The following is a 23,825-nucleotide window of genomic DNA, read 5'->3' as shown; positions in this document are numbered from 1 at the left end:
AATAGCATTTGTGTTGAAATGGATTATATAATACATAAACGTTGAAACCAGATTTCAAGAACACATCCTTAAAACCAATCTGCACATCAGTAAATTGGAATAAATTAATTTGTGAGTAACGCCTTCAATATCCTAAAATATATACTAGCTACTGAATACTACAAAAATTCCAGTGTGGTAAATCTTGATGGGCTAAGAAAATATTGGTTGCAAATGCTTTGATATAAAATAGCAACAAAACAATTGTTATAAGCTTTAGCTTTGAAATACCTTATCCCCATTATGAACCCAAAGGGAAGCATTTGATTATTTAACCTGAAACAAGCCATCTGTACATTTGAGCAATATTATTATTTATATAGCTCCATAAGCGTGTCTTGATTTTATTGTATATAGTTTTTAAATTGTTCTGCGCTGCTTAGGGAGCCTTGTTGTTGAAAGATGGGCTGAGACTTTTAAAAAATAAATACATAAACACTTTATACAATAGAAAAAAATGAATTGTGAGGAATTACGAGAGGGAAGAGAAGGATCAGAGATGAATATGAGGAAATGTAGATATATTTATTTATTTAAAGTCTGCAGGAGCAGAATGCAAAATGGGTCTGAGGATGGATCAGAAGAAAAACAGTGGAACTATCTAGGTGTTTGGGGAGAAAACATTTGTCTACCAGGAAAGGAAAGGTGGTAGACCCAAGTAACTTTTTCTTCACTGTCGGCTTATGTCAGACTATAGCGACATAATTCAGGTCTCAGTACTAAAGGATTCACAGCATTTCCATTCCCTAGTTGCTTATGTAATTAGGGATTTGTGAAGCATTAGCTTCAAGTTCTCCATGGCTGAAAACATTTTGGAAAGACACACATATAATGTTGGTGTACTTTATAGTAACATCAGACAAAAGGGCTCATGTAGTGGACAGCTTCCATGATGACCGTGACTGTAACACATGCAACAGGAATAAAAGTCATGAAAATAATGTCTGCTCCCTCAGGAGGTTGTGGACTATCTTTCCTTGGAGGTTTTTAAGCAGAGGTTGGATGGCCGTTTGTCTTGGATGCTTTAGCTGAGATTCCTGCATTGCAGGGGGTTGGACTAGTTGACCCTTGGGATCCCTCCCAACTCTACAATTCTATGATTCTTGAACTTCAGCTGAAGCACTTGAAAACACCTATTACACATTTACACAGAGAGTCTACTGAGCCTCCTCCAGCTTGGATCGCTCAGTTGGTTGGAGCACAGTGCTGATAATGCCAAGGTTGCAGGTTTGATCCCCGTATGGGACAGCTGCATATACCTGCATTGCAGGGGGTTGGACTATATCAGTGGTTCTCAACCTGTGGGTCCCAGATGTTGTTGGACTACAACTCCCATCATGCCTGAGCTCTGGCCTTGTTAGCTGGGGTGATGGGAGTTGTAGTTCAACAACATCCGGGGACCCACAGGTTGAGAAAGGCTGGACTAGATGATCCTCAGGGTCCCTTCCAACTCTACAGGTCGATGATTCTATGATTAAATTCTGAACTCAGAATTAAAGATTCATAAGAATCTGTGCTGCTTTCAAGAGTTCCTCAACTTATCTGAAACCACAACTGAATGGCATAAGTAGGTCTGGGGAAAACTGTAGTGTTAGCAAGTGATCTTCCAGCACTTAGGCCCACTTGAAGAGATTGCAACCAGTTTGCGGTGAAAGGTTCACTAGGCAGTTTAAATTTTTATGTGGAGTCCACCAGTTCTAAAGTGACAAGTGTTGTGTTCCTGGATTAACAGTGAAAACAATACTGCCCAGTGCTGTAGCTTCTTTATTGCCAGTACCACTGCTTTTTTTTTTTGTTTAGTCACTGTGCATTAGGAGTTCCTTAGAAGGTTGGTTGGCATCTTGTACGCCTGCTTCCGGCAACTCCTGCAGCCAAGCTGGTGCCAAAAATATTACTCTGGTTTCCTTTGGACTACATCAGTGAGGCCAAAAGGGAGTCATCATCTGGGCAGCCCAGGTCCTCCATACACACCACCCAGGCCAGGCCTGCACCCTGGAGAGTGTTAGCTCTTTCACTCCTCTGATGCTGCATTTGTGATTGGTGTAAATCACATAACTGTCTGAGAAGAGTGAGGGATATGGAAGACAGTCTTATCTCTTCCGCTGTATGTACTTTGTAATGTACTTTCACTTTTACTTGTGCTTTTTGTTCTCGGAGCTGGAGAGAACGGATGCCATTATGCTTTTGTCTGTACATAGTGTGTAAATAAATAGTAGATTAGCTCTGCGATGTCTCACGCTTCTTGCTGTGTTATGCCAGAAGTGTAGTGTATTTTTGGTTTTCTATGGAAGCCGCCCAGAGTGGCTGGGGAAACCCAGCCAGATGGGCGGGGTACAAATAATAAATTATTATTATTATTATTATTATTATTATTATTATTATTATTATTATTATAGTGTGCATATACCATCTGGTATATGTCGCTAGAAGCGCACTGGAAGAGAAGGGAGATGCCTTTTCCAGAGCTGCGCGTACCGGAGGACGCTCAGAGTTCTGGGGGCTTTCAGCACCCCCAGGGCGTTTTCCACTTTGGTGCTGCTAACACAGTGGATTAACTTCACCCCTAGAGGTGCACTCCATTGTCTCTCAAGACAGACGGGTGCCAACAACAACAACAAAGTTCATTGCCATTCCTGTCCTGGTCCACAATTCCGTGTTGATCCTAATATTGAGGTTGACTGTTTTCAGCAAAACAATTTCTATGATATTAACCTGTCTAAATACTTAATTGCAATCCATAATTTTGTTCTAGGGCTGCTTTGGAGTTAAAGGTTCTCTGGCCTGCCCTGGTTCAGACAGTTCTCCCATTCTTATTCATTATTAATCTATGCTCTGAATCATCAGCCCATGTGTTCCTGCTTATTTTTATTCTTCCCCAGAAATAGAAATGGATGGTTGTCTGTGCCTGCTTTTGATCCCTTTCGTATTTTAATTTTCAGTTCCCACTGAGAACGTTGCAACAGTTGCAGACTGTGCCAGTGTGATTGAGGGCGTAAGCCGAAGTCGCAATGCTTTGCTGAATGGAGACACAAAGAACTACGACTGGGATTCTGGGTATACATGCCATCAGCTAGGCAGTGGTGCTATCGTAGTGCAGTTGGCACAACCTTACATGATTGGATCAATTCGGTAAGATTTCTTTTTTATGAAAAGCTAGTTCACTAAGGGGAAAATTCATGCCTCCTGGATACCTTCCATATACAGCTTCAATTTCTTTAAGCAGCATCTGAAACAACACCATGTGTTAGTTGTTAAGATAGAGGATGGTGTATTTTATTTATAAATCTTTTGCTATGTTATCTTTATAAGTTAAATAAATAAAAGATGTGTGTGTGTGTATCATGTAGAAAGGTCAGTTGCTTTTCCTTGCTATGGGAATATTCTTCTCGTGCTGCAATAGCATGCAAAACATAACTTGAAAAAAATCATGATGTACATTTAATATTAAAATAGTGACATAAATTGTTGCTGGGGATGGCATCAGAAACAGAGTGCTATAGATATTATTATTATTATTATTATTATTATTATTATTATTATTATGTTATTTTACTATTTCTGCATATTTATCACAATATGCATAGCCCCCAAACATGCCTCAGTTAATCTCCCTAATTCAGTTTTTTTATTGCTTGATGTAGTTGGAAATCATAGGCTTAGAAGACTCAATTAGTGCCATTTTCAGTGCCTGTTGACTGGCTAATTCTGTGTTTTCTTAAAATAGACTGTTAGATATTTTCTCCAGCTTACCTCCTCAACTATGAGGTTTATGGGGTAATGGGTATATTAGATAGAATGTTGGTGTTAGACCAAGGAAACATGGATTCAAGGCCGTGAATCTTACCACATGATCTTAGATGGAGAAATAGTAACAGCAAGGGTAAAAAGGTAGAAGGTAAATGACCCCTGAAAGCTAAGTCCCGTCACAGACGACTCTGGGGTTGTGGTGCTCATCTCACTTTACAGGCCGAGGGAGCCGGCGTTTGTCCGCAGACAGTTTTTCCGGGTCATGTGGCCAGCATGACTAAGCCGCTTCTGGCGAAACCAGAGCAGCGCACGGAAACGCCGTTTACCTTCCCGCCAGAGCGGTACCTATTTATCTTACTGGCACTGGCCTGCTTTTGAACTGCTAGGTTGGCAGGAAGAGGGACCGAGCAACGGGAGCTCACCCCACCATGGGGATTCAAACCGCAGACCTTCTGATCAGCAAGCCCTAGGCTCAGTGGTTCAGACCACAGCGCCACCCGCGCGGGTAGGGAAGCCTTTTCTTTCTGGGGGCCATGGGCCAGTAGTGGAATGGGGGCAGAGGCAAAACTGGGCAGAACGGTGAATACATTTTGTGTGTGTGTCATAGGCTAGTTTTTACACACATATCCCTCTCCGTCCTCCATCCAAGGAAGCAAGAAGAATCAACAGAGTTCAAGGCACATTCCAGCCAAGCAAATGCACTCAAAGAGGGTGTGAAGCATGACCAGTGGGGTGGAGTTTGGGGGTGGGGTGGGGAGAATTTCAGGAGCCAGCTAGAGAGGCTTGGAAGAATGCATTTGGCCCGTAGGCCTGAGATTCCTCCTACCTGCCTTACAGGGTTATTGTGAGGGTAACACTGCAGTCAGAGCAAGTACACTGCTCTGAGCTCCTTGAAGGAAAGGCCAAATAATGCACTAATATAATTCATATGTACTACACTACTTTTATAAAGATAAGTTGAAATATTCAAGATGCGTTATCAAAGAAACATGGCAAGAGCTTTGGACAATTCCAAAATCCTTAACTCCAAACATGAGATCTTCAGAAGGATTCCCCATGGATGTAATATTTTGTTTTTTTAAAAAAAACAAAAACAAATAAGACACCAGAAAACACATCCAGAACAGACATTCTGTAAAATAAGCTATGATATGAATCAATATCCTTTTTATAAGATCAGATCCTTATTTTAATTCCTCACAATTCATTTTTTCAAGTGCTTAGTGTATGTATTTATTTTTTAAGTCTTAGCCCATCTTTCAACAAGGCTTCCTAAGCAGCTCAGAACACTTTAAAAACAGTATATTTTAAAATTAGGAGACACTTACGAAGCTTTATAAATAATAATACTGCTCAAATGTGCAGATGGCTTGTTTCAGGTTAAATAATCAAATGCTTCCCTTTGGGCTCACGATGGGGATAAGGTATTTCAAAGCCAAAGCTTATAACAATTGTTTTGTTGTTTTAAATCAAAGCATTTGCAAAATCCTTGCATTTAGTAATGCTTTTCTCTGTCCCTTACGCTTTTGGTATTAAGACACTTTCATAAGTGAGGGATAAAATAAGGTATACTCTTTTCAAGTAGACTGTTTTGGCTTTTTCTGTGTGCTTTTGGGAAGTGTTGACATGCCACATATGACAAGATGAAAAAGAGAAGATATCTGAAATTACAGTGCATCAGTGCAGGTGGATGAAACTGCAGATCTCCCTACACTTGCAGGGATTAGTGAGAGTGAAACTTCACAGGCAGGCATTTACGGCTTACAAGTAGATCATTGACCTCCTTGCTAACTGGATATGGCAGCTACTAGTGACATACAGGTTCATTTTGTCACAGGGAAGTTTTTTTATTTCTGAAATACCTTCTATATTTGAAAGTAAATATATTCACAGATAATCAGTTTTACCACCAACACCCTCCAAACAAAGCTGTCAGGCAATGCATACATTTATCTTGTAGTCCCTCCTCCCCTTCCTTACTTCATTAGTATAGATTAACTCCTCAGGTTTGCTTATAGTTAGACAGCAACTTTCGTTGCAAAAGGCTTTGCAGTCTTTATATTGTTGGTCCTGACAGCAGATATATTTCACTACTATACCAGATGTATTGATAAAGGCTACCACATTGTTTAGGGATTTGAATTATTATAATCTAGTGGTGTTAGAGTCTCCAGGGAGTACTGATCAATGCTGCTAAAACAAATGCATCTAACTTGTGTGGTGCATCTAGACTCACATGTCACCCTAACAACTTACTGTCCGTACATAGTGGAACTTTGGCTTCTCTTGCATCTGTTGCACAGCACAGATTGGGCTTCACAGATAACTGCAGGATTCTGAGCAGATCCAAATGTATCTTCTATTTATCACTAAAAGTTATCAGGTGAACTTCAGTGTAAGTAATCTTAATATTTTATTCTACCCCCCCCCCAAATATATATGTTGAAGTACTTTTCTTTAAAGTGATATTTTCATGATTTTCACACATAGATTTTGATCATTCAGATGAAGCATTAGCTTCTTAGAGGTGACCAGGCAACTGACTCTGTTTTTCATTCACAGTTCCATTTCAATCTTGGAAACAGTTATATTTTAAAAAATCTAAATTGTGTGAATTACAGCTATTATCTTCTGGACAATTATATTATAAAACTTACATATTTCATAAAACTTACATATGGTACATACCAAGCAAGAATAGTATTTTGGGAGAATAAACTTTTACTACAATGGCAGCTTCTGTTGTGCATGTTGCCAGGAGTTTATTTTTCAAGTAGCTTGCTAACATTACAGGGATATTGTGAGGATAAAATTAACCCCGTCACATCTTTAGAGCAAGTATGAAATAAAGGTGTGGTGTGTAATTAAATACACAGTATTCTAGATAGAGAAGATAATGTGTGGGAACTGCTGGAGCATCCATCATGATTTATGTGTTTTGACTAGTCACAATGACTATGTTCTACCTCCCTGGTTGGAAGCAGTATGCCTCTGGATGCCAGTTGCTAGGAATCAGAAGTAGGGAGAGTGTTGTTGTCTTTCTTTCAGGCTTCCTATAAACATTTGGTTGTCCATTGTAAGAACAGGATGCTAGATTAAATTGCCACTGCCCTGATCCTCTTATTAAGTTCTTATAATTTCTTATTATGATTCATGTCTGCCTTTTAGCTGCAGGGTGGATCGCCATCATTAATGATCATTAATGATTAAGTTTTTTTACATGCTGAATATAATTACTATAGTAAATCAGTAAAAAATGTACTGCATTTGTTCTGCACAAAAGGTATTACAAAATATATTTATGTATATCTAAAAACACCACACATTGTAAATTGGGCCCTATACATATCTCTTTACAGAGACATACTAGTACAGTGGTACCTTGGTTTACGAACTTAATCTGTTCCCGAAGTCCGTTCTTAAACCAAAACCGTTCTTAAACCAAGGCACGATTTCCCTAATGAGGCTTCCCGCCGCCGGTGCCCTTCCACCTTTCAGATTCTGTTCTTAGACCGAGGTCAAGTTCTCAAACCAAGACACTATTTCTGGTTTTGCGGACTTTGTAAATCAAAGTGTCCTTAAACTGGACTGTTCTTAAACCAAGGTACCACTGTATTGCTTTAATGTGTCTATTTTTTAAAATCCAACTCCACCAAATGTGTTGCTAAAGTACAAATAACAAACATGTCAAAATTTTAGTGGGATTTTTCAGTGCCAGCTTAATGTTGTTACATTTTCATCCATTTAAAGTATTCAAAACACATTATTCTTGTCTTTTTTTCAGCACTCAACCTCTTCACAATAGCTCTGCGTTGCGGTCCTCAGAAACAAACAATCCAGCAGTTTTGTTTTTTAGAATTTGCTTCCCAAAAACGTCTCAAAGCGCTTTAACAATAAAAACATCAACAATAAAAAATGTATATAAAAACAGTTTCAAGTCCAATACAGACATAGAACTTTGCTTAAAAGGCTTGTTGAAAAAGGAAAGTCTTCCACAGCTGCCAGATAGACTGTGCCAGTCTGATATGTGATGGCCGGAAGTTCCAAAGTAGGTGCCACTGTGTTAAAAGCCCAATTCTTATGCCATACAATATGGACTCCTATAGACTACAGTGATCAGTTGGGTATATAAAGGATTAGAGAATCTTTTAAGTATCCTGCCCTCAAGAGCTTTGTACACCAGTACCATCACCATGAACTTAGCCTAGTAGCTAATTGGTAGCCGTTGCCATTCTTCCGGCTGTGGTGTAACATGATGCCAATATTCTGTTCCAGTGAGTAGTGAACTACTGCATTTTTCACTAGCTATGGGGCAGCCCCACATATTGATTGATCAGTTATCCAGATCCAGGAACCACTCACCCACAATGCTTCCATCTTGCCAGTTTGTTGGCCCTCATCCAAGCAGTCACCAAGTCCAGGCACTGGTCCAGGGCTTGCATAGCATCTCCTTTTTCAGATAAATAATGCTGGACATCATGGTTCTGTGCCTACTTGGTCGTTCCTAGAGAGTGAGGCTGGGAGAGTGCTCTTCGGCCTCATGGAGCATGGGTAGGCAAACTAAGGCCCGGGGCCAGATCTGGCCCAATCACCTTCTAAATCCGGCCCATGGACGGTCCAGGAATCAGCGTGTTTCACCTGAGTAGAATATGTCCTTTTATTTAAAATGCATCTCTGGGTTATTTGTGGGGCCTGCCTGGTGTTTTCACATGCGTAGAATGTGTGCTTTTATTTAAAATGCATCTCTGGGTTATTTGTGGGGCATAGGAATTCGTTCATTTCCCCCACCCCCCAAAATATAGTCTGGCCCCTCACAAGGTCTGAGGGACAATCGACCGGCCCTTTGCTGACCTCTTGGGAGCCTTCAGTGTGGAATTCCATAGGGTTCAGTTTTATCCCCTGTGCTTTACTACATGAAACCAGAGTGGGGTTATTCAGAGTTTTGGAGTAGGCTGTCAGCAATATGCTGGTAACACACATCTCTACTTTTCCTTTACATCTGCAGGTGTGGCAGTGGATGTGCTGGACCATTGTCTTGCCTCAGTACAGTGGTACCTCGGGATGCGAACGGTCTGCGCATGTGTGGGTCGTATTTTGCCACTTCTGCTCATGCGCATGACATCGTTTTGACCGTCTGCGCATGCGCGAGCAGCGAAACCCGGAAGTAACACGCTCCGTTACTTCCAGGTTGCCGCGGAGTGCAACCCAAAAATACTTACCCTGAAGCATATTTATCCTGAGGTATGACTGTAATGGACAGGATGAGAGCCAACAAGCTGAAGCTCAATCCAGATAACCCTGTTAGTAGGCCCAAGTGTTAGTAGGCCCAGGATGGATGGGAAGTTGCACACTGTTGATGGGGTTACACACAGTCTGAAGGAGTGGGTACATAGCTTGAAGGTCTTTCTGGATCCTTTGCTGTCACTGGAGGCTCAGGTGGCCTGGGTGCCGTGGAGTGCCTTTCATCAGCTTTGGCTGGTGGCCCTGCTGTACCCCTATCTTGACTGGGATAGCCTAATGTCTGTTGTCTGTGCTCTGGTAACCTTGAGGTTACATTACTGTAGTGCATATACCTAAGACTGCCTCTGAGGACTGTTCCAAATCTTGGGCTGGTGCAGAATTCAGCAGCCAAGTCACTCACTGGGGCAAGACAGTTTGAGCATATTACACTGATCCTGACCTGATTGTATTTGCTGCCAATTAATTTCTTGGCCCAATTCAAAATGTTTATTTTGACCTTTAAAGTCTTAAGTGCCTCAGGACTGCAGTATCTCAAGGACTGCCTCTTTCCTTATGAACCAACCCAGACCCTGCAATCACCACCTGAGGTCCTTCTTTGTGTGCCTCATCCGTGAGAGGTCCATAGGGTGACGCAACACAAGAATGGGTCTTTTCTGTGATGTCTCCCTGTTTGTGGAATGCCTTCCCCAGGTAGGCTCACCTGGCACCGTCATGACATATCTTTAGGCACCAGACGAAAACATTTCTCTTCAACCAAGCATTCAGCTGATTAACATTCTATTGCCTTTTCAATGTGTTCATTGGAGGAGAATTATTGTTTTGTTTTATTATTCATATAATAATTGTCCTGATGACACCTTGCCTCAAATCTCCTGATGACTCCAAAGACACATTATATAATGAACTTTTAAAAAAGGCTTTAAAAATCCTTTTCAAAAACCCAGAAACAATGCTGAAGTCACCAAAAAAGAGAGACATTTGTTCCTATATGCAGCAACAGCCGCATATGTGTTACTAGTGCAAAAATGGAAAACAGATAAGGCACCAACGAAAGAAGAATGGCATATCAAACTGTTACAATATGCAGAGCCAGCAGGGCTGACCACTAGAATCAGAAATCAAAATGACAAAGGATATAAAGAGGACTGGAAATATTTTATTGAATATATGAAAAAGTATTATAAACAGACAATCAACCTAGCAGTATGGCAAGATTCTCAGCAGTATAAGAAATAGTCAAAGTTTATATAAGGGGTTGTGATAGATGGGGTGAACCAAGAAAACGTGAGAAAAAGAGGAGGAAAAAAGGAACCATGGAAGGAGAGATTGGGAAGCCAGTTAAGGAATGTCTTTTGGATTTCTGTCTATTTATGGACTTTCCTCCCTTCTTTCTTAATTTCAGAGATTCTTCTCTTTTTGTACTACTTTTGTTTATATCTTGTTGATATGGGAATGTATCAGAAATGCAAATAATTATAATAAAAACAAAGACAAATTATATATAATGTAGGGCCACAGTGAAATATGTAGCATTTCTAGTTCTACAGGGAAACCTTGTGAAATATAAGAAAAGGATATAACTGCCAACTATCAGCTAATCAAGAGCACTTACAATCCTCTCTCTCTCTCTATATATGTATAATGTATATAATAATCTACACACACACATCCCATACGGGGGAGGGAGCAGAAATTCTGTACTCAACGGATAACAGAGTCTAGACCTGGGGTTATGAGCCAAGGAAGATTAATTCTGTGACTGCCCCATTTTAAAGCGAAACTCCTCTTCTCTATTTTTAATGGATACATATTCTCCCCCTAGAGTGCTAGGCTCTGAGATTCTTACTAAAATGTAAGGTGGTGCAATCAAATTTTTTATTACACTCATTGCTACCTATTTCAATTAATGGACTTCTAGCAAGGTTGATGCTTCTGAGGCAAATGTTTAATATTCTGGATATTGCAGGAAGTGAGCCGGATGAACTTCAAGTTCACTCAGCATTTCTTCCTACAGCCCAGAGGGCCAGATTGACTAACGAAGGCTAATTTAACATTTTCTTCTAATATAAGAAGCCTTTGTAGCAGAAACAGCATTGCCCTAAACTGTTTTTTCCCTGTGATGTGTGCAGTTCTGCCTCCTTCACTTAAACATTCTCTTTCTATCCTAGTGTATCCATCACAGCACAACCTAGCCTACTCATTAATGTTTACTGTGGTACCTTGCTCAGAATACATTTGAAGGATTAGTATGTGGCATGAAATGTGGCCCTTGTGCCCAGAGTGCACTAGTGAATATTTATACTGGCACCTGAGAGGCATTTTGTGGTAGTCTGAAAGGGCAGTTCATGCCTACTGAATTCTGTGCAACATGTATTTTTCTTTAGCTTCTAATTATTCAGATGGTATCATGGAGAGGCAAATAAGAAACTTCAGTTGGGCTACTGTTGGCTTCTGCAAAAAAGTACAATTTACCTCTTTGTAAATTCACTTTCAGGGGTTTAGGTGGGTCAGCATTCAAAAAACAGAAAGGTAACAGTTCAGTGAACCAGGCCACATGTTGCTGACCTGGAAGTTGCTATTTTGTCCCCATATGCATGAATACTTGTCAGCAGAGGATAACACCTCAAACATCTTGCCTTACCCTATAGATGCCCAATTGACTTCTTCAGTCTGCCAAACTGGCACTGTTATAGGTGCCACACAATACTCGTTATGTATTTGTAAATAATAGTAATATTTTGGTGTGGCAGCACCCACAGTTTGGGACTCTGTGCCTTTTCACATCAGGCAGGCTCTTTAACTGTACAGGTGCCTTCTAAGAACATTTTTGTTTAGACAAGCCTACCTAGATACGTGGAATGTTTACATGTAAATTCTGTGAAATAAATAAGTAAACTAAATCTCATGAAGTTTACTCTAATTTACATAGTCATTAAGTTACTATAAAACTCTTTATCCTGTTACACTGAGATATTTTAGGAGTGATAGCACATTTTACCATACTGCATTTTTAGCTATTGTCATCCACAGTTGTGTGTTTTGAATCAACTTAATATAGGCTTCAGCACTGTGGACAGCACTTAGCGCCCTGTGTGGCTCTAGATAATGTTCGATAGCAATACAGTGGTACCTCGGGTTAAGAACTTAATTCGTTTGGGAGGTCCGTTCTTAACCTGAAACTGTTCTTAACCTGAAGCACCACTTTAGCTAATGGGGCCTCCTGCTGCCGCCGCGCCGCTGGAGCACGATTTCTGTTCTCATCCTGAAGCAAAGTTCTTAACCCGAGGTGCTATTTCTGGGTTAGCAGAATCTGTAACCTGAAGCGTATGTAACCTGAGGTACCACTGTAGTTCATCCTGCACTATACAGAACTCAAGTGTGTCCACAGAACCTGTTTGCCAAGAAACTTCTAGAATTTACTAGCCTTCTTATTAGCATCTTACTGTACCTTCTTACTAGCCTTGAATATTTGAACCAAGGAAAGGTATTGGGAATCTGAGATGAGATGCACACATAGCAAAAGTTACCCACAGTTCCAGCCACCACACACAGGCAACTTATGATCCAAAATAGTTTACTACTGTAGAAGATTAGGCTTTAGTAATACAGTTCCAGACGCTGATATACATTACAGTTTGTAGGCTTTGGAGATGCAGATACAGATATATACAAGTACAAAGTATCTGTGTTGTTCCAGCTTCAAGACGTAAAACAGACTCCGACTTACAGAGGGACTCACTGACTGACATGCCTTAACCGCTTATATAGATGGCACTGGGCCATTGCCATAGCAACTGGCTTGGCTGACCATGCACCTGTTGGCTTATCTCATACATGGGATGATTTGTGCTCATGAAGGAAATTAAGCCCTTCCTCCATGTCCAGTTTCTCCAACAGGAAACTACAAAGTCCCGTAATGATAAAAAGTATTCTCTTGGGGGAAAATAATAGATTCATTGGAGGGGAAATTACATATGTTTTTGCTTTTATCCATACTTGTAATTAAAAAGTGTTACAATGATTTATATCTGTGTTTATCTCATCACACATCTAAGATTCTGCCCTTAAGTTGACAGATATTTTTAATAAGCAAGTTAGCTACAATCTTGCTTAGAGGCACCAAAAGAATTTTACAGCTACATAGAAAGATAGTGGGTGAGAAAGCAGAATTTCAGATAGCTGAGTCTTTCTTCTGACCAAGTGTGCAATGATGCCTTTGGGAATTCTGACTGAATCAGCTCTAAATTTTTAATTTGCAGGAAGTCAGCACTAATGAGAACTTTAGTTTTCCTTCAGAAGCCTTTTATTTTTGCTTCTGAAATGATGACTTATTAATATTAGTAACAGCCAGGCTTAAGCAGAGTGTTCCGGAACAGCTTTTGTAAAGCTTGTTTGTCCAGCCTATCTTAACCCCAGACAGTGTCAAAGGTTTTAGAGATGTGGAGGGCAGTTTATTATTGAATGCCATGCCCTTTAGGTAAGCAGGCTTCTGAATTAGTGAATATTTTACCAGAACCTAACAGGGTTTATGTTTATCTCATAGCTATCAACCAACAGCATCATTAAAGGGGGGGAAATGAGGCTGCTGGTGAAATAATTTTTGCAGAAATAATGTTTTTATCAGCAGTTGAAAGTAAACAAGATATCTTCAATAGGAATAAAGGAATACATTAAAGATAACTTAAATATTCTTCTAAGAAAGCTGTATGCGGTCTATAGAAAAAGTTACGCTTTTATTTGGTAAGAGAAAGATGTGTGGTTAAATTGCATTTTAAATCTAATGTAGAAGCAGCAAGTTTTTCAGTTGCTTTGGTGACATGCTGCTGTCATTTGATATAGGCATGATAAAGATGAGATTGGCATTCACCATTCATAAATTTAAGAAAAGTCCTGCTTGTTAGCTCTCAGATGGCCTATAAAAACTATTTATGGAAATATACTGCATTGCTTCCTAAATTTAAAAGATAGGAGATTCCCTCAGATTAAGAAAGGTACCATTGAGTGCAAGAGTATGCCTGCATGGTTATTGAACAGATTTAAGGAAGCTGTAGAAGGCAATAAGGATTTGTTCAAAAGGGGGTGGGGTAGAGGAGCAGATTGCTAAAAACATTAATCCAACAATAAATATGTCTTTAAATGTGTATCAGAAGCAGGAAACTGACCAGGGCGGCTGGCCAGATTTGCACTCTTCAGGGTGTCTGTATATCTACTGATAAAAAAGTGAAATGCTGGCTGTAGGTTTTGGAGAGCCTTTGATTCCAGACTTCCTCCATGGACCACCCTCTCTCATTGAGTCTTCTCATCACTATTATCAACGGCTATTTCTGTTGTTCTTCTTCCAAATCATTAATCCAGTTTCAAAAAGCTTTTGACAGAGTACCTCATCAAAGACTCCTGAATACGCTTAGCAGTCATGGCATAAAAGAAGTCATTTTGTGGAACACTGGTTATGAAACAGGAAACAGAGAATAGGAATAAATGGACAGGTCTCCCAGTGGAAGGATGTTGACAGTGGAGTTCCCCAACTTCTTCATAAATGATTTAGAATTAGAGCAGTGAAGTGGCCAAATTTGCTGATGATCCTAAATTGTTCAGTGTGGTTGAAATAAATAGAAATTGTGAAGAGTTCTGAAAGGATCTCTCCGAAGTGGCTGGTAAAATGGCAAATGCAATTCAATGTAAAGAGGTGGTTGTGAAATTAAAAACAAAACTTTAGATTCACCAAAAGTTCCATTATTTCGAGCTCTTAGTACACCTGCTCTCATGAGAGTCACAAGGGTCTTTAAGCTCAATCAGAATGCAATAACATTTATGCAAAACATTCAGTACACAAGGTACAACTTTAACTTTCCCAAATTCGCAATGGAAAAGAACAAACTAGTTTCAACATTCCTCAACCTTTATAAATAAAATTGTTTGCCCTTTAGCATCAGCCTGCAGACAATATCTTCCCTATCCTAGAAGGTTGCAGTAAACATGTGAAAGCAGAACATTACAAAATATTTGTTCCAAAGCTAGCGGTCAGCTTCACCATTAGTTCAAGCCAACCTGCTTTTTGGTTTAACTGGAGCAGAGTTCATATCTTTAATCCTTAACAACTGGTGGAAATTAATTTGTTTTGGGAGGAGCAGGGTATCAGAACACATATTTAGAAAGATAGGTTTGGGGTTTGTGTTTTTTTGTAGCTACGGTTTGGTTTGGTTTTGTATAATGTTGTTGTTTTCCTTGTCTTCTTAATTTTTGTACATATTGTTATAAAATCAGGTGGTTTGTTTTTTTTAAATAAAGAGAAATTATTCCCAGTGGTGAAAATAAAAGCACAGCGAGAAGAGTTTCAGAAGAATCTTTCTAAACTCAGTGAATGAACAACAAAATGGCAAATGAGGTTCAGTGAAAGTGTAAAGTGATGCATGTTGATGGGTGGGAGGAATCATAATTCAACATAAACACTGCAAAGTCACTGTGTGTGTGCTGTAAAAAAAAGCTAATTTGTTGCTAGGGATTTTAAAGAAATGAATCAAAATTGAAGCTGTCAATATAGTCATAGCTTTATACAAATCTATGGTTAAACACCCTTAAAATACTGTGCACAATTTTTGTTCCCTCTTCTCAAAAAGGCTATTGTGCATCTGGAAATTATGCATTGTAACTGAATGGCAGGATATTCTGGACAGATGATGCAGTATAGTATTTCATAGTGCAGAAATTAATAAACATAAGTATGTTAGGTGAATTAACTTCAGTGGGTCTGAACAAAATTTCATTGAATACTACTCCATGTTCTTAGGAATCTAAAATGTTATATAAATCAGGGGCAGGGGGAGTTGGCTACCCAATTAATCTTTGGTTTCATGTGGAACAATCCCTAGGGATTCCATAGAAATCATCAAATGTCATCATTGTCTATTATGTTTGTATCATAATTATTGTGTGAGCCACTTTTCCCCCAAAAGGGAGACTAAATTATGAAAATTGCAATAATTATGTTCAGTAATTGTGTTGTAGAAGCATAGGCTTTCCACAACAACAGTGCAAAACGCAAGCAATGCAGGTCAATTTTACACTTCCTAGTCAGTGCCATTTAAGTGAATAAGCACCAAGGCATAGGCCTTTTAACTCTGGACCTGGTAGTAAATTAAACCCTTAAGGAAAAGAGCAGAAGTTAAAAATCACAATCAGCACAATGTAGCTTGCCATAACATGCATAATGCAGGCTTTCCAATTAGAACGCTGCAGTTTAAAAACTTTCTTTCTAGACTGATGAGAGAGCAATTATTTTAAGCAAAGTAAATGCAGTCTTCTGGCTCTGCTTCCAGTTACTTCTTGCTCCAATAGCAAAGACAAAGCTTTTGAAAACCATAGTTGCTATTGAATTTTGTATCAAAACAGCAGCAAAGAGAGCAATTTGTTGCTATAAACTCAAATCCTGCTAATCAATGGTATGCAGCCAGCCAAAACATTTGTAAAAGATGTAAGCAAAATCACATTTGGTAATCAATTTATAAAAGCAGTTCATTGGTCCTAAAGAAAAACCAATAGTGAGCTTAAGAATAGGTGATTGAAGATATGTAATATAACCGTGCATTTTGTATACTTTCAAGATGAGCACTAACTAGGAAGTCTGTATTGGAGGACCATGTGAAGGTTTTCTTGCTATAAATTGGCTAATTCACATCTTTATGAAGATCTGTGGAAGAGGCTTGACTAATTATGCATGCTTATAGTCACTTCCACTTCTACTTATTTTTCTACTCTTTTGTCCATTTGGTGTGAATTTCTATTTGGAATGGGTATACCTACATCATTCCTATTTAATGTGATTTTTTTAAAAGTGGGGGCACCTTTTTGTGTACGCCGATATCCTTGACACCAAGTAAGGGCAGTTCTATTTTCCTTTCAAGTCTTCAGGCAGCACTTCTGTTGTCAGGAGTTCTGCTTCAGCTGATTTGCCAGCAGCCACCTTATTTGGGGACGCGGGTGGCGCTGTGGGTAAAACCTCAGTGCCTAAGACTTGCCGATCGTATGGTCGGCGGTTCGAATCCCTGCGGCGGGGTGAGCTCCCGTTGTTCGGTCCCAGCTCCTGCCCACCTAGCAGTTCGAAAGCACTTGCACCACTAAGTGGAAGTAGATAAATAGGTACCGCTTTATAGTGGGAAGGTAAACGGCGTTTCCGTGCACTGTGCTGGTGCTGGCTCGCCAGAGCAGCTTCGTCACGCTGGCCACATGACCCGGAAGTGTCTTCGGACGGCGCTGGCTCCCGGCCTCTTAACCGAGATGAGCACGCAACCCCAGAGTCAGTCACGACTGGCCCATACGGGCAGGGGTACCTTTACCTTTACCTTATTTGGAGGAAGCAGACTTGGCTACTGTCATTCATGCCATAGTTACATCCACATTAATCTACCATAACACAATCTGTGTGGGGCTGCCTGTAAAGTTCAGAAGCTTCAGCTGGTCTGCAATGCAGCTGCCTGGTTGCTTGTGAGATAAAGTAATCAGACCATAAGACATTTATTCTGTAACTAGCTGTGTTGATTACCAGTGTATTTCTGGACTGCTGCCTTTCATGCATTCACTGGTTTTGGGCTTTGCTATCTGAAGAAAACGTACCCAGATCTGCCCAGGCCTTGACACTGGCCACAGAGACCCTTTTCACAGGCCCACAATTAAGAACCATCTGGTTAGCAACCACAGAACCTTTCAGTAGTGGCTACATCACATTGTAACACCCTCCCATGGGATGTGTGCCAGGGTCCTTGTCTGATTGTGTTCAAACAGGCCTTTAAATACATTGCTATTTGAAGTTGCTTTTAATTGGACTTTAACTGTTCCTGCTTTTTCCTCCCTGTCATCTGTGTTGTATACTTGTCTTATCTTTTGTTTTTATGATTTTGACTCTGAACTACCTTGATACTGCCTTTGGCCCTGAAAGGTGGTATAAAAATACCAAAATAGATAAATAAGTACAGTTTTTGTTGGCCTGTGAATCAGAGGCTGACCTTCACTTTGGCAATGCAATCATATTCACACTTGCCGACTGAACTAGTTTTCCACATGGATTGATTTTTACATAAATTAAGAATAATTTAGATGAATTGCAAATAAATGCTCTAATTGACAAGATATTATAGATTGCTTAGAAAGATTAAAGTGGGATAATTATTGAAAGCCTAATTATCAGGCATGCCAGAAAAATATGTATTCCCAGAATTCTGCTCCTACCTGCAGCTTTAAAGCAGGCTTCTTCAAAATGGTGTCCTCCAGATGTTTTTGGACTGTAACTCATCACCCCAGCTAGCACTGGGACTGTTAGGAGTTATAGCTCAAAATATATGGAGCCACCAGGCTGGATAAGGCTGTTTTAAACCTAGATAAAAATAACAAATAAATAGTTGATAAAGAAGAATTTTCAGGAAGTAAGGATCTGGAATTATAGTATAGTTTACTTTTATGCCTACTTATGCCCAAAATGTCCCCCTTTTAACTAAGGTTAAAATACAAATACAGAATTCAAACTGCTGATTACACTGGGCAACAATTTTTTTACTTTTTGAATGTTGTCTAGATTTCTACAACTGATTTAGGGTATTTTTGCACTGCTGAATCAGGAAATGGCATCCGTTTCTCTCCATCAGGTCAGGTTTTTGTGCTATGTTGATTTGAAAAAAATCAGATCTTGTGACAAAATCGATTACATTTTTGTGGCATTATCAGCTGATTTTTGTCAACACATATCATCCTAAATATGTTTTTAAGAGAAAAAAATGTTTTTCCAACAACATATATTGATTACCTGATAGAAACATCGATTACTGTAAACTGAATGGTGGGCATTGATAAAGGTAAGTACACGTAAATTGCATGTTGCTTCACCATTTTTCAAACTTCAGGGCTTGAACTTCCGTTTCTTGGAACTCCTGGAATGCTCAGCGGCAGGGAGGTCTCTCTTCAGAGTCCAACAGTAGTCATCCATCATGACTGCGTCCCAGCAACCCTGATACCTGGTCTCCATCTCTTTCATGTCCTGATGGAATCTCTCCCCCTGCTTGTCACTCATTGAACCCAGGTTCTCAGGAAACCGGTCCATATGTGAAAATAGGTAGTGCATCTTGACGCTCATGTTGCAGCCCAGGTTTCTGAAAGCAGTCAGCATGTTGTTGACAAGTTCTGCGTAGTTTCTGGCCTTATTGTTGCCAAGAAAGTTCTTCACTACCAGAACAAATGCCTTCCACGCTTCCAGTTCCACTTCGTTCATTGAGTTTCCGAACTCTGGATCTCTGATGAGCTGACGGATCTGAGGACCGTCAAAGATGCCAGCTTTCAACTTCTCCATGGTCATTCCTGGAAAAGCCTGGCACAAGTAAGTGAAGCAGTCACCATCCTTGTCCAGAGCCTTGGTGAACTGCTTGATTAAGCCAAGCTTGATGTGCAGCGGTGGGAAGAGTATTCTGTCTCTGTCCACCAGAGGCTCGTTGATGACGTTCCTTTTTCTGCAAGGCACCAATTCCTCCCGCACAGGCCAGTCCTTCTTCGTGTAATGCTGAGCACGGTCCCTACCATCCCACATGCACAGAAAACATGGGTACTTGGTGAAGCCAGACTGTTGTCCCAACAAAAAGTTCACCATCTTCAGGTCAACACAAATAAACCACTTATGCTGATCATAACCAATTTTCTCCAGCACATACTTCACCCCTTCATAGTTCTCCTTCAGTGTACTCGAGTGAGCCAGGGGTTTTGATCCCCCAACTTTATGCTTTGCCGCACCAATTTATGGAAGATTTTGAGGTTTTATGACTTCAAACTGATCCCTTTTCGACATAATCACCCAGAACTATTGAACCTGAATACTTCTTGTCATTAAAATAATCATTTCCAATCAAAACAATTATTCAACATGGCATTCTACCCCCACCAACTTCTTCTAAAATGCTCCACACAAGCGTACATGTGAACAAAAATGTAAAAAAATGACATGTGGCCATAACTCAAAAACGTGACCTGATTGAGCAAAACCAATGTGATTTTTGGATTCAGCGCATCAGATTCATCCTAAATCAGCTGAAAAAACGCAGACAACAAATTTGTTGTTGACCAGTGTTATTAGAGACACATTCCAAGACAAGCAGTTAACATAGGGTAGCAGGAAAGATTGTAGAAATAAATTATGTATTCCATGGTTGGTTGGTTGGTTAGTGGGTTTGTGATCACTGAATTCTTACTGTTTCTGCTCATGCAGGTTACTTCTCTGGGATTGTGACGACAGAAGCTACAGCTATTACATTGAAGTTTCCACTAACCAGCAGCAGTGGACTATGGTGGCTGACAGAACAAAGGTTTCCTGCAAGTGAGTTTAATTTTCTTCTATTTGTACCTCATCCCTTTCAAATCTAATAGAATGCTTGTACATGACTAACCATCCGAAACAAAAAGGAGGGCAAAATTTGCAGGGAAGATCCAGCAAGGATTAAAGTCTAATGGCTCCAGCCAGGCTAAAATTGAATGGAGGATTCTGTTGTTGAACTAGCTGGAAAAGTTCCTTTGCTTGCCACCTAAGTACAGTCATTAGTCCCTTTGTCTAGGCAATGATTGTTGGCCGGAACAGTTAAGCACTGTCACCACAAGCTAATGGGTAGGCCTTCATCATCTGGCTGGAAGCTGGCTGCAGACTGAGAAGCTGAGAACCAGAGACATGCTGTGACTAATGTAGAATCGAGACCTTTCAAGGTGTTAAAGCTGTGAACACCTCCATTTTAAAGTCAGATTGTGTCTATGTGTGCATAAACCATTTATCCTAAAGATACCACAGTCTCTGCTGCCCCTCATTCTAAGGAAACTGAATCCTGGCTAAGCTCCTACAATCCCTGGAATCTTGCTCCGCTTGGAGATTGGGGTGGCATGTAACAGTATATTACTAACAAAATAAATAAAAATGAAACGTTACTAATGATAAGAGACTGGGTAGGAATTTCCCTTTGCAGTGCCCAGCAGTTTTACACCACTTTCCATGGTTAGGAGATTGCTTTAACTGTGACAGGAAGAGCTGGAGAAACAAAACAACATTTCCCCCCCTTTATTTGCTGTATTTCTATTCCACCCTTCATTTTTAAGGGTCCCAGGGCAAATTACAGTGCAGTATTCACAGTGAAACAACAATAAAACCAATCATAGGACAATACCAGAACCAACTAAAACACCAATACCATGAAACAACTGTATTTCTGCAGCTGTGGAATTGGTCTGTTACAGTTGGTCTCCCCGCCCAACCTAATTTACCCCAAAAGGATATTAATATACTACTTTAATATCTCATAAATTGAGGGAAGTACTTTGATAGGCCAATTCAGAATTAATTTTGACATTTGTTACATAAAGAAGCATGGAATCCTAGCTTAAAAAGCAGATTCTTCTAGTGACTCCAACTTGAAAAGTGGATTATTTGAGCAAAAGCAGTCTGCTTCTGCTGTTGTTTTGTAGTGCTTCTGTTGCTGTTTCATATGTGCTTGGATAATGGCAGTCTCCTTCCTTGCCAATTCCTGTGTGCCTAATCTTGCATTGAAGATCTAATCCCTTGTTCATGTCATGAATTTATAGCATGAAGAATGATTGCAAAGTCCCAACTAGCTAGTTCACAGCAGGAAAAATAAGACAGACCGAAGGTAGCAAACACAAACTTCAACAAGCCTCTCTGATCAAGTGAGAGTGGCAAAGAAAATAATGCAGAGAGGGAGGGAGTAAAAGTAAATGGAATTCAGTTTACATGTCATAGACTGCATTTGATAGTCTAACCAAGTGTGAAAACTTCTTTTCAAGTCTGCTTCTGCTGCCTTTGGTCGATTTAATGGTATTTTAATGTAGTATTTTGTGTAAATTAATAATTTAGTACTCAAAGCCTGAAGTGACAGGCTATTTCTAAACTCCTCTTTTTACTCAGTCTCAAAAGGCTGGCAATGGAAATGATGGTATGTTTATTATCTTCACAGGAAAGCTTTCTGTCCTCCTTAAATGGAAGCCAATTAATGCACAGTGATTGTATAATTGTCATTTTAAATGCTTCATATAGGCTTTACAAAACCCTGCTTTCTGGCTAACTTCTGTTGTTTTCCACGCAGTATGACAGTAATGAAATCGATTCATGTTCTGTTCTGTCTAAAGGGCAAATATTTCTGATAAGTTTGCTTTGGTTTGTTAAGCTTGAACAATAGACATGTATGCTTGTTAAAAGATTTTGCGGATGAAGGGTCTAGAACTTGGATTAAAGGCTAAAAAAATGCAGTTAGTAGAGCTCAGATTGCTGCTATGATTAATTCTTTAAATGAGCATCTGCCTAAGACACTATGAACAATCAGGAAACATTACCGTCAGTTTAAAGGTTGGTCTTTGAAGTTTTTTGTTTGTTCTGCTATGAAACGCATACTGTTAATTGCATACTGAGCTGCTCTGTTGTCTTACGGGATTTGGCTACATATGATCAATCAAGTGCAGTGGTCCACTGATCGGCATATGAGTCCCTGGAGCAAGAATCCCCAGCCTTTTTGGGTCTGTGGGGACACTTGGAATTTTCAAACTGTGTTGTGAGCAGCACCACGAAATGGCTGGAGTGAGAAGACCGGGTTCTCACAAAATGGCTGCCGCTGGAGGTGTGCCCTGCCAGAAACAAGGGACGTGCTCTCTGCGTGCATTCGTTCCTGCTCTCTCCCTCTCTCTCTCCCAGACCCAAAGAATACATAAACACAGACGGCCTCAGAGTGAGAGAAACAGTCACAGGCTCAAAGAGGGAAAACCAAAACATGCAGAAATTTAGAAAGGGAGAGAAAACACACATGTGGCATCCAGAGAGAGAACTCTCAGAAACATGTTTTGTTCTCTTGTCTCCCCCGCCCTTGGTTAGGCTTACTTTTTCTGTTTATCTTTTGAAAGCTTCCTTTGCTTCCTTTGCTTGGTGGTATATGATGACTCACTATCATGTCAGCTGAGCATTTGATAATTGACTTGCTTGTTGGTGATGATTTTTCCATTATTTGTCGACAGTGGTGTGATGTCTCTTGTTGAGGACTCTGTGCATTTTTTCATTTTTCAAAAAAACTTGGTTGTAGGTCACCTTGAGTCCACTCTGTAAGGCAGCTAACAAATTGAATAAATTATAATAAAGTAATATAATAATCTGGCCTATCAAGTACTGATACTGGAGAAAGAGAAAATAGGCTATCCTTTTAAAGTTGGCTTATCCTAGACTGTAGGAGATGTATTTCTGTGTGTGACATTCTTTGTACTTTTGTCATATTTATGGAAATTTGCTGTGTTTGTACAGATGCCCAATGGCCCTTAGGGATGTGAAGCTTTTCTATATATTAAAAGAAGTTGGGGGTTTTTTACATAGAAGATTTCTTGGTTCACAGAGAGGCTGCTACCTGTGACTGTTCTGAGACTATATGTATAGTTACATTTCACATTTTTATTTGAGAATTTCAAAGAAAACTTGCTGTTGTGTGTGTGTGCATGTGTGGAGAGAGACAGAAAGACATAGAATGGATTTAATTTGAAAACATGATTTGCCTTCTGTGCTATAGGATTATTAATCTTGATATTCTACAGAGAAAAGAGAGTTGACAGGCCCAAATATCATGCACTAAAAGTGTGTCTTCGCATCAAATACCAGCCTTAAATCAGTGTTCTGGGAGAGGTGCATTTTTCCTCATAACTACAGGGAGAATTCTTTTCAATTAACTTTCTTATAGTGAGTGCTGGACTATTAGTGAGAACTGTGGAGGTTCACAGTTAGCTCTATTCCTATAGTG

The 23,825-nt window shown here is 39.9% G+C and overlaps 1 protein-coding gene across 5 annotated transcripts in view; it reads left to right on the top strand.

Annotated features, from left to right (window-relative positions):
* Positions 1-23,825, top strand: part of BTBD9 (BTB domain containing 9) — a 150,461-nt gene that overhangs the window by 91,513 nt on the left and 35,123 nt on the right. For all 5 annotated transcript variants that reach the window (XM_083604543.1, XM_083604541.1, XM_083604540.1 and 2 more), the window contains 2 exons: positions 2,979-3,168; positions 20,267-20,374. In XM_083604543.1, the coding sequence (XP_083460669.1) occupies positions 2,979-3,168; positions 20,267-20,374 (298 nt within the window). The remainder of the gene's footprint in view (positions 1-2,978; positions 3,169-20,266; positions 20,375-23,825) is intronic.

The sequence above is a fragment of the Podarcis filfolensis genome (genome assembly GCF_964270895.1).
Source record: "Podarcis filfolensis genome assembly, chromosome: 3".
Classification (NCBI taxonomy): domain Eukaryota; kingdom Metazoa; phylum Chordata; class Lepidosauria; order Squamata; family Lacertidae; genus Podarcis; species Podarcis filfolensis.
Note: the sequence above shows the minus strand (reverse complement) of the source record. Positions and strands in the feature narration are given on the sequence as shown.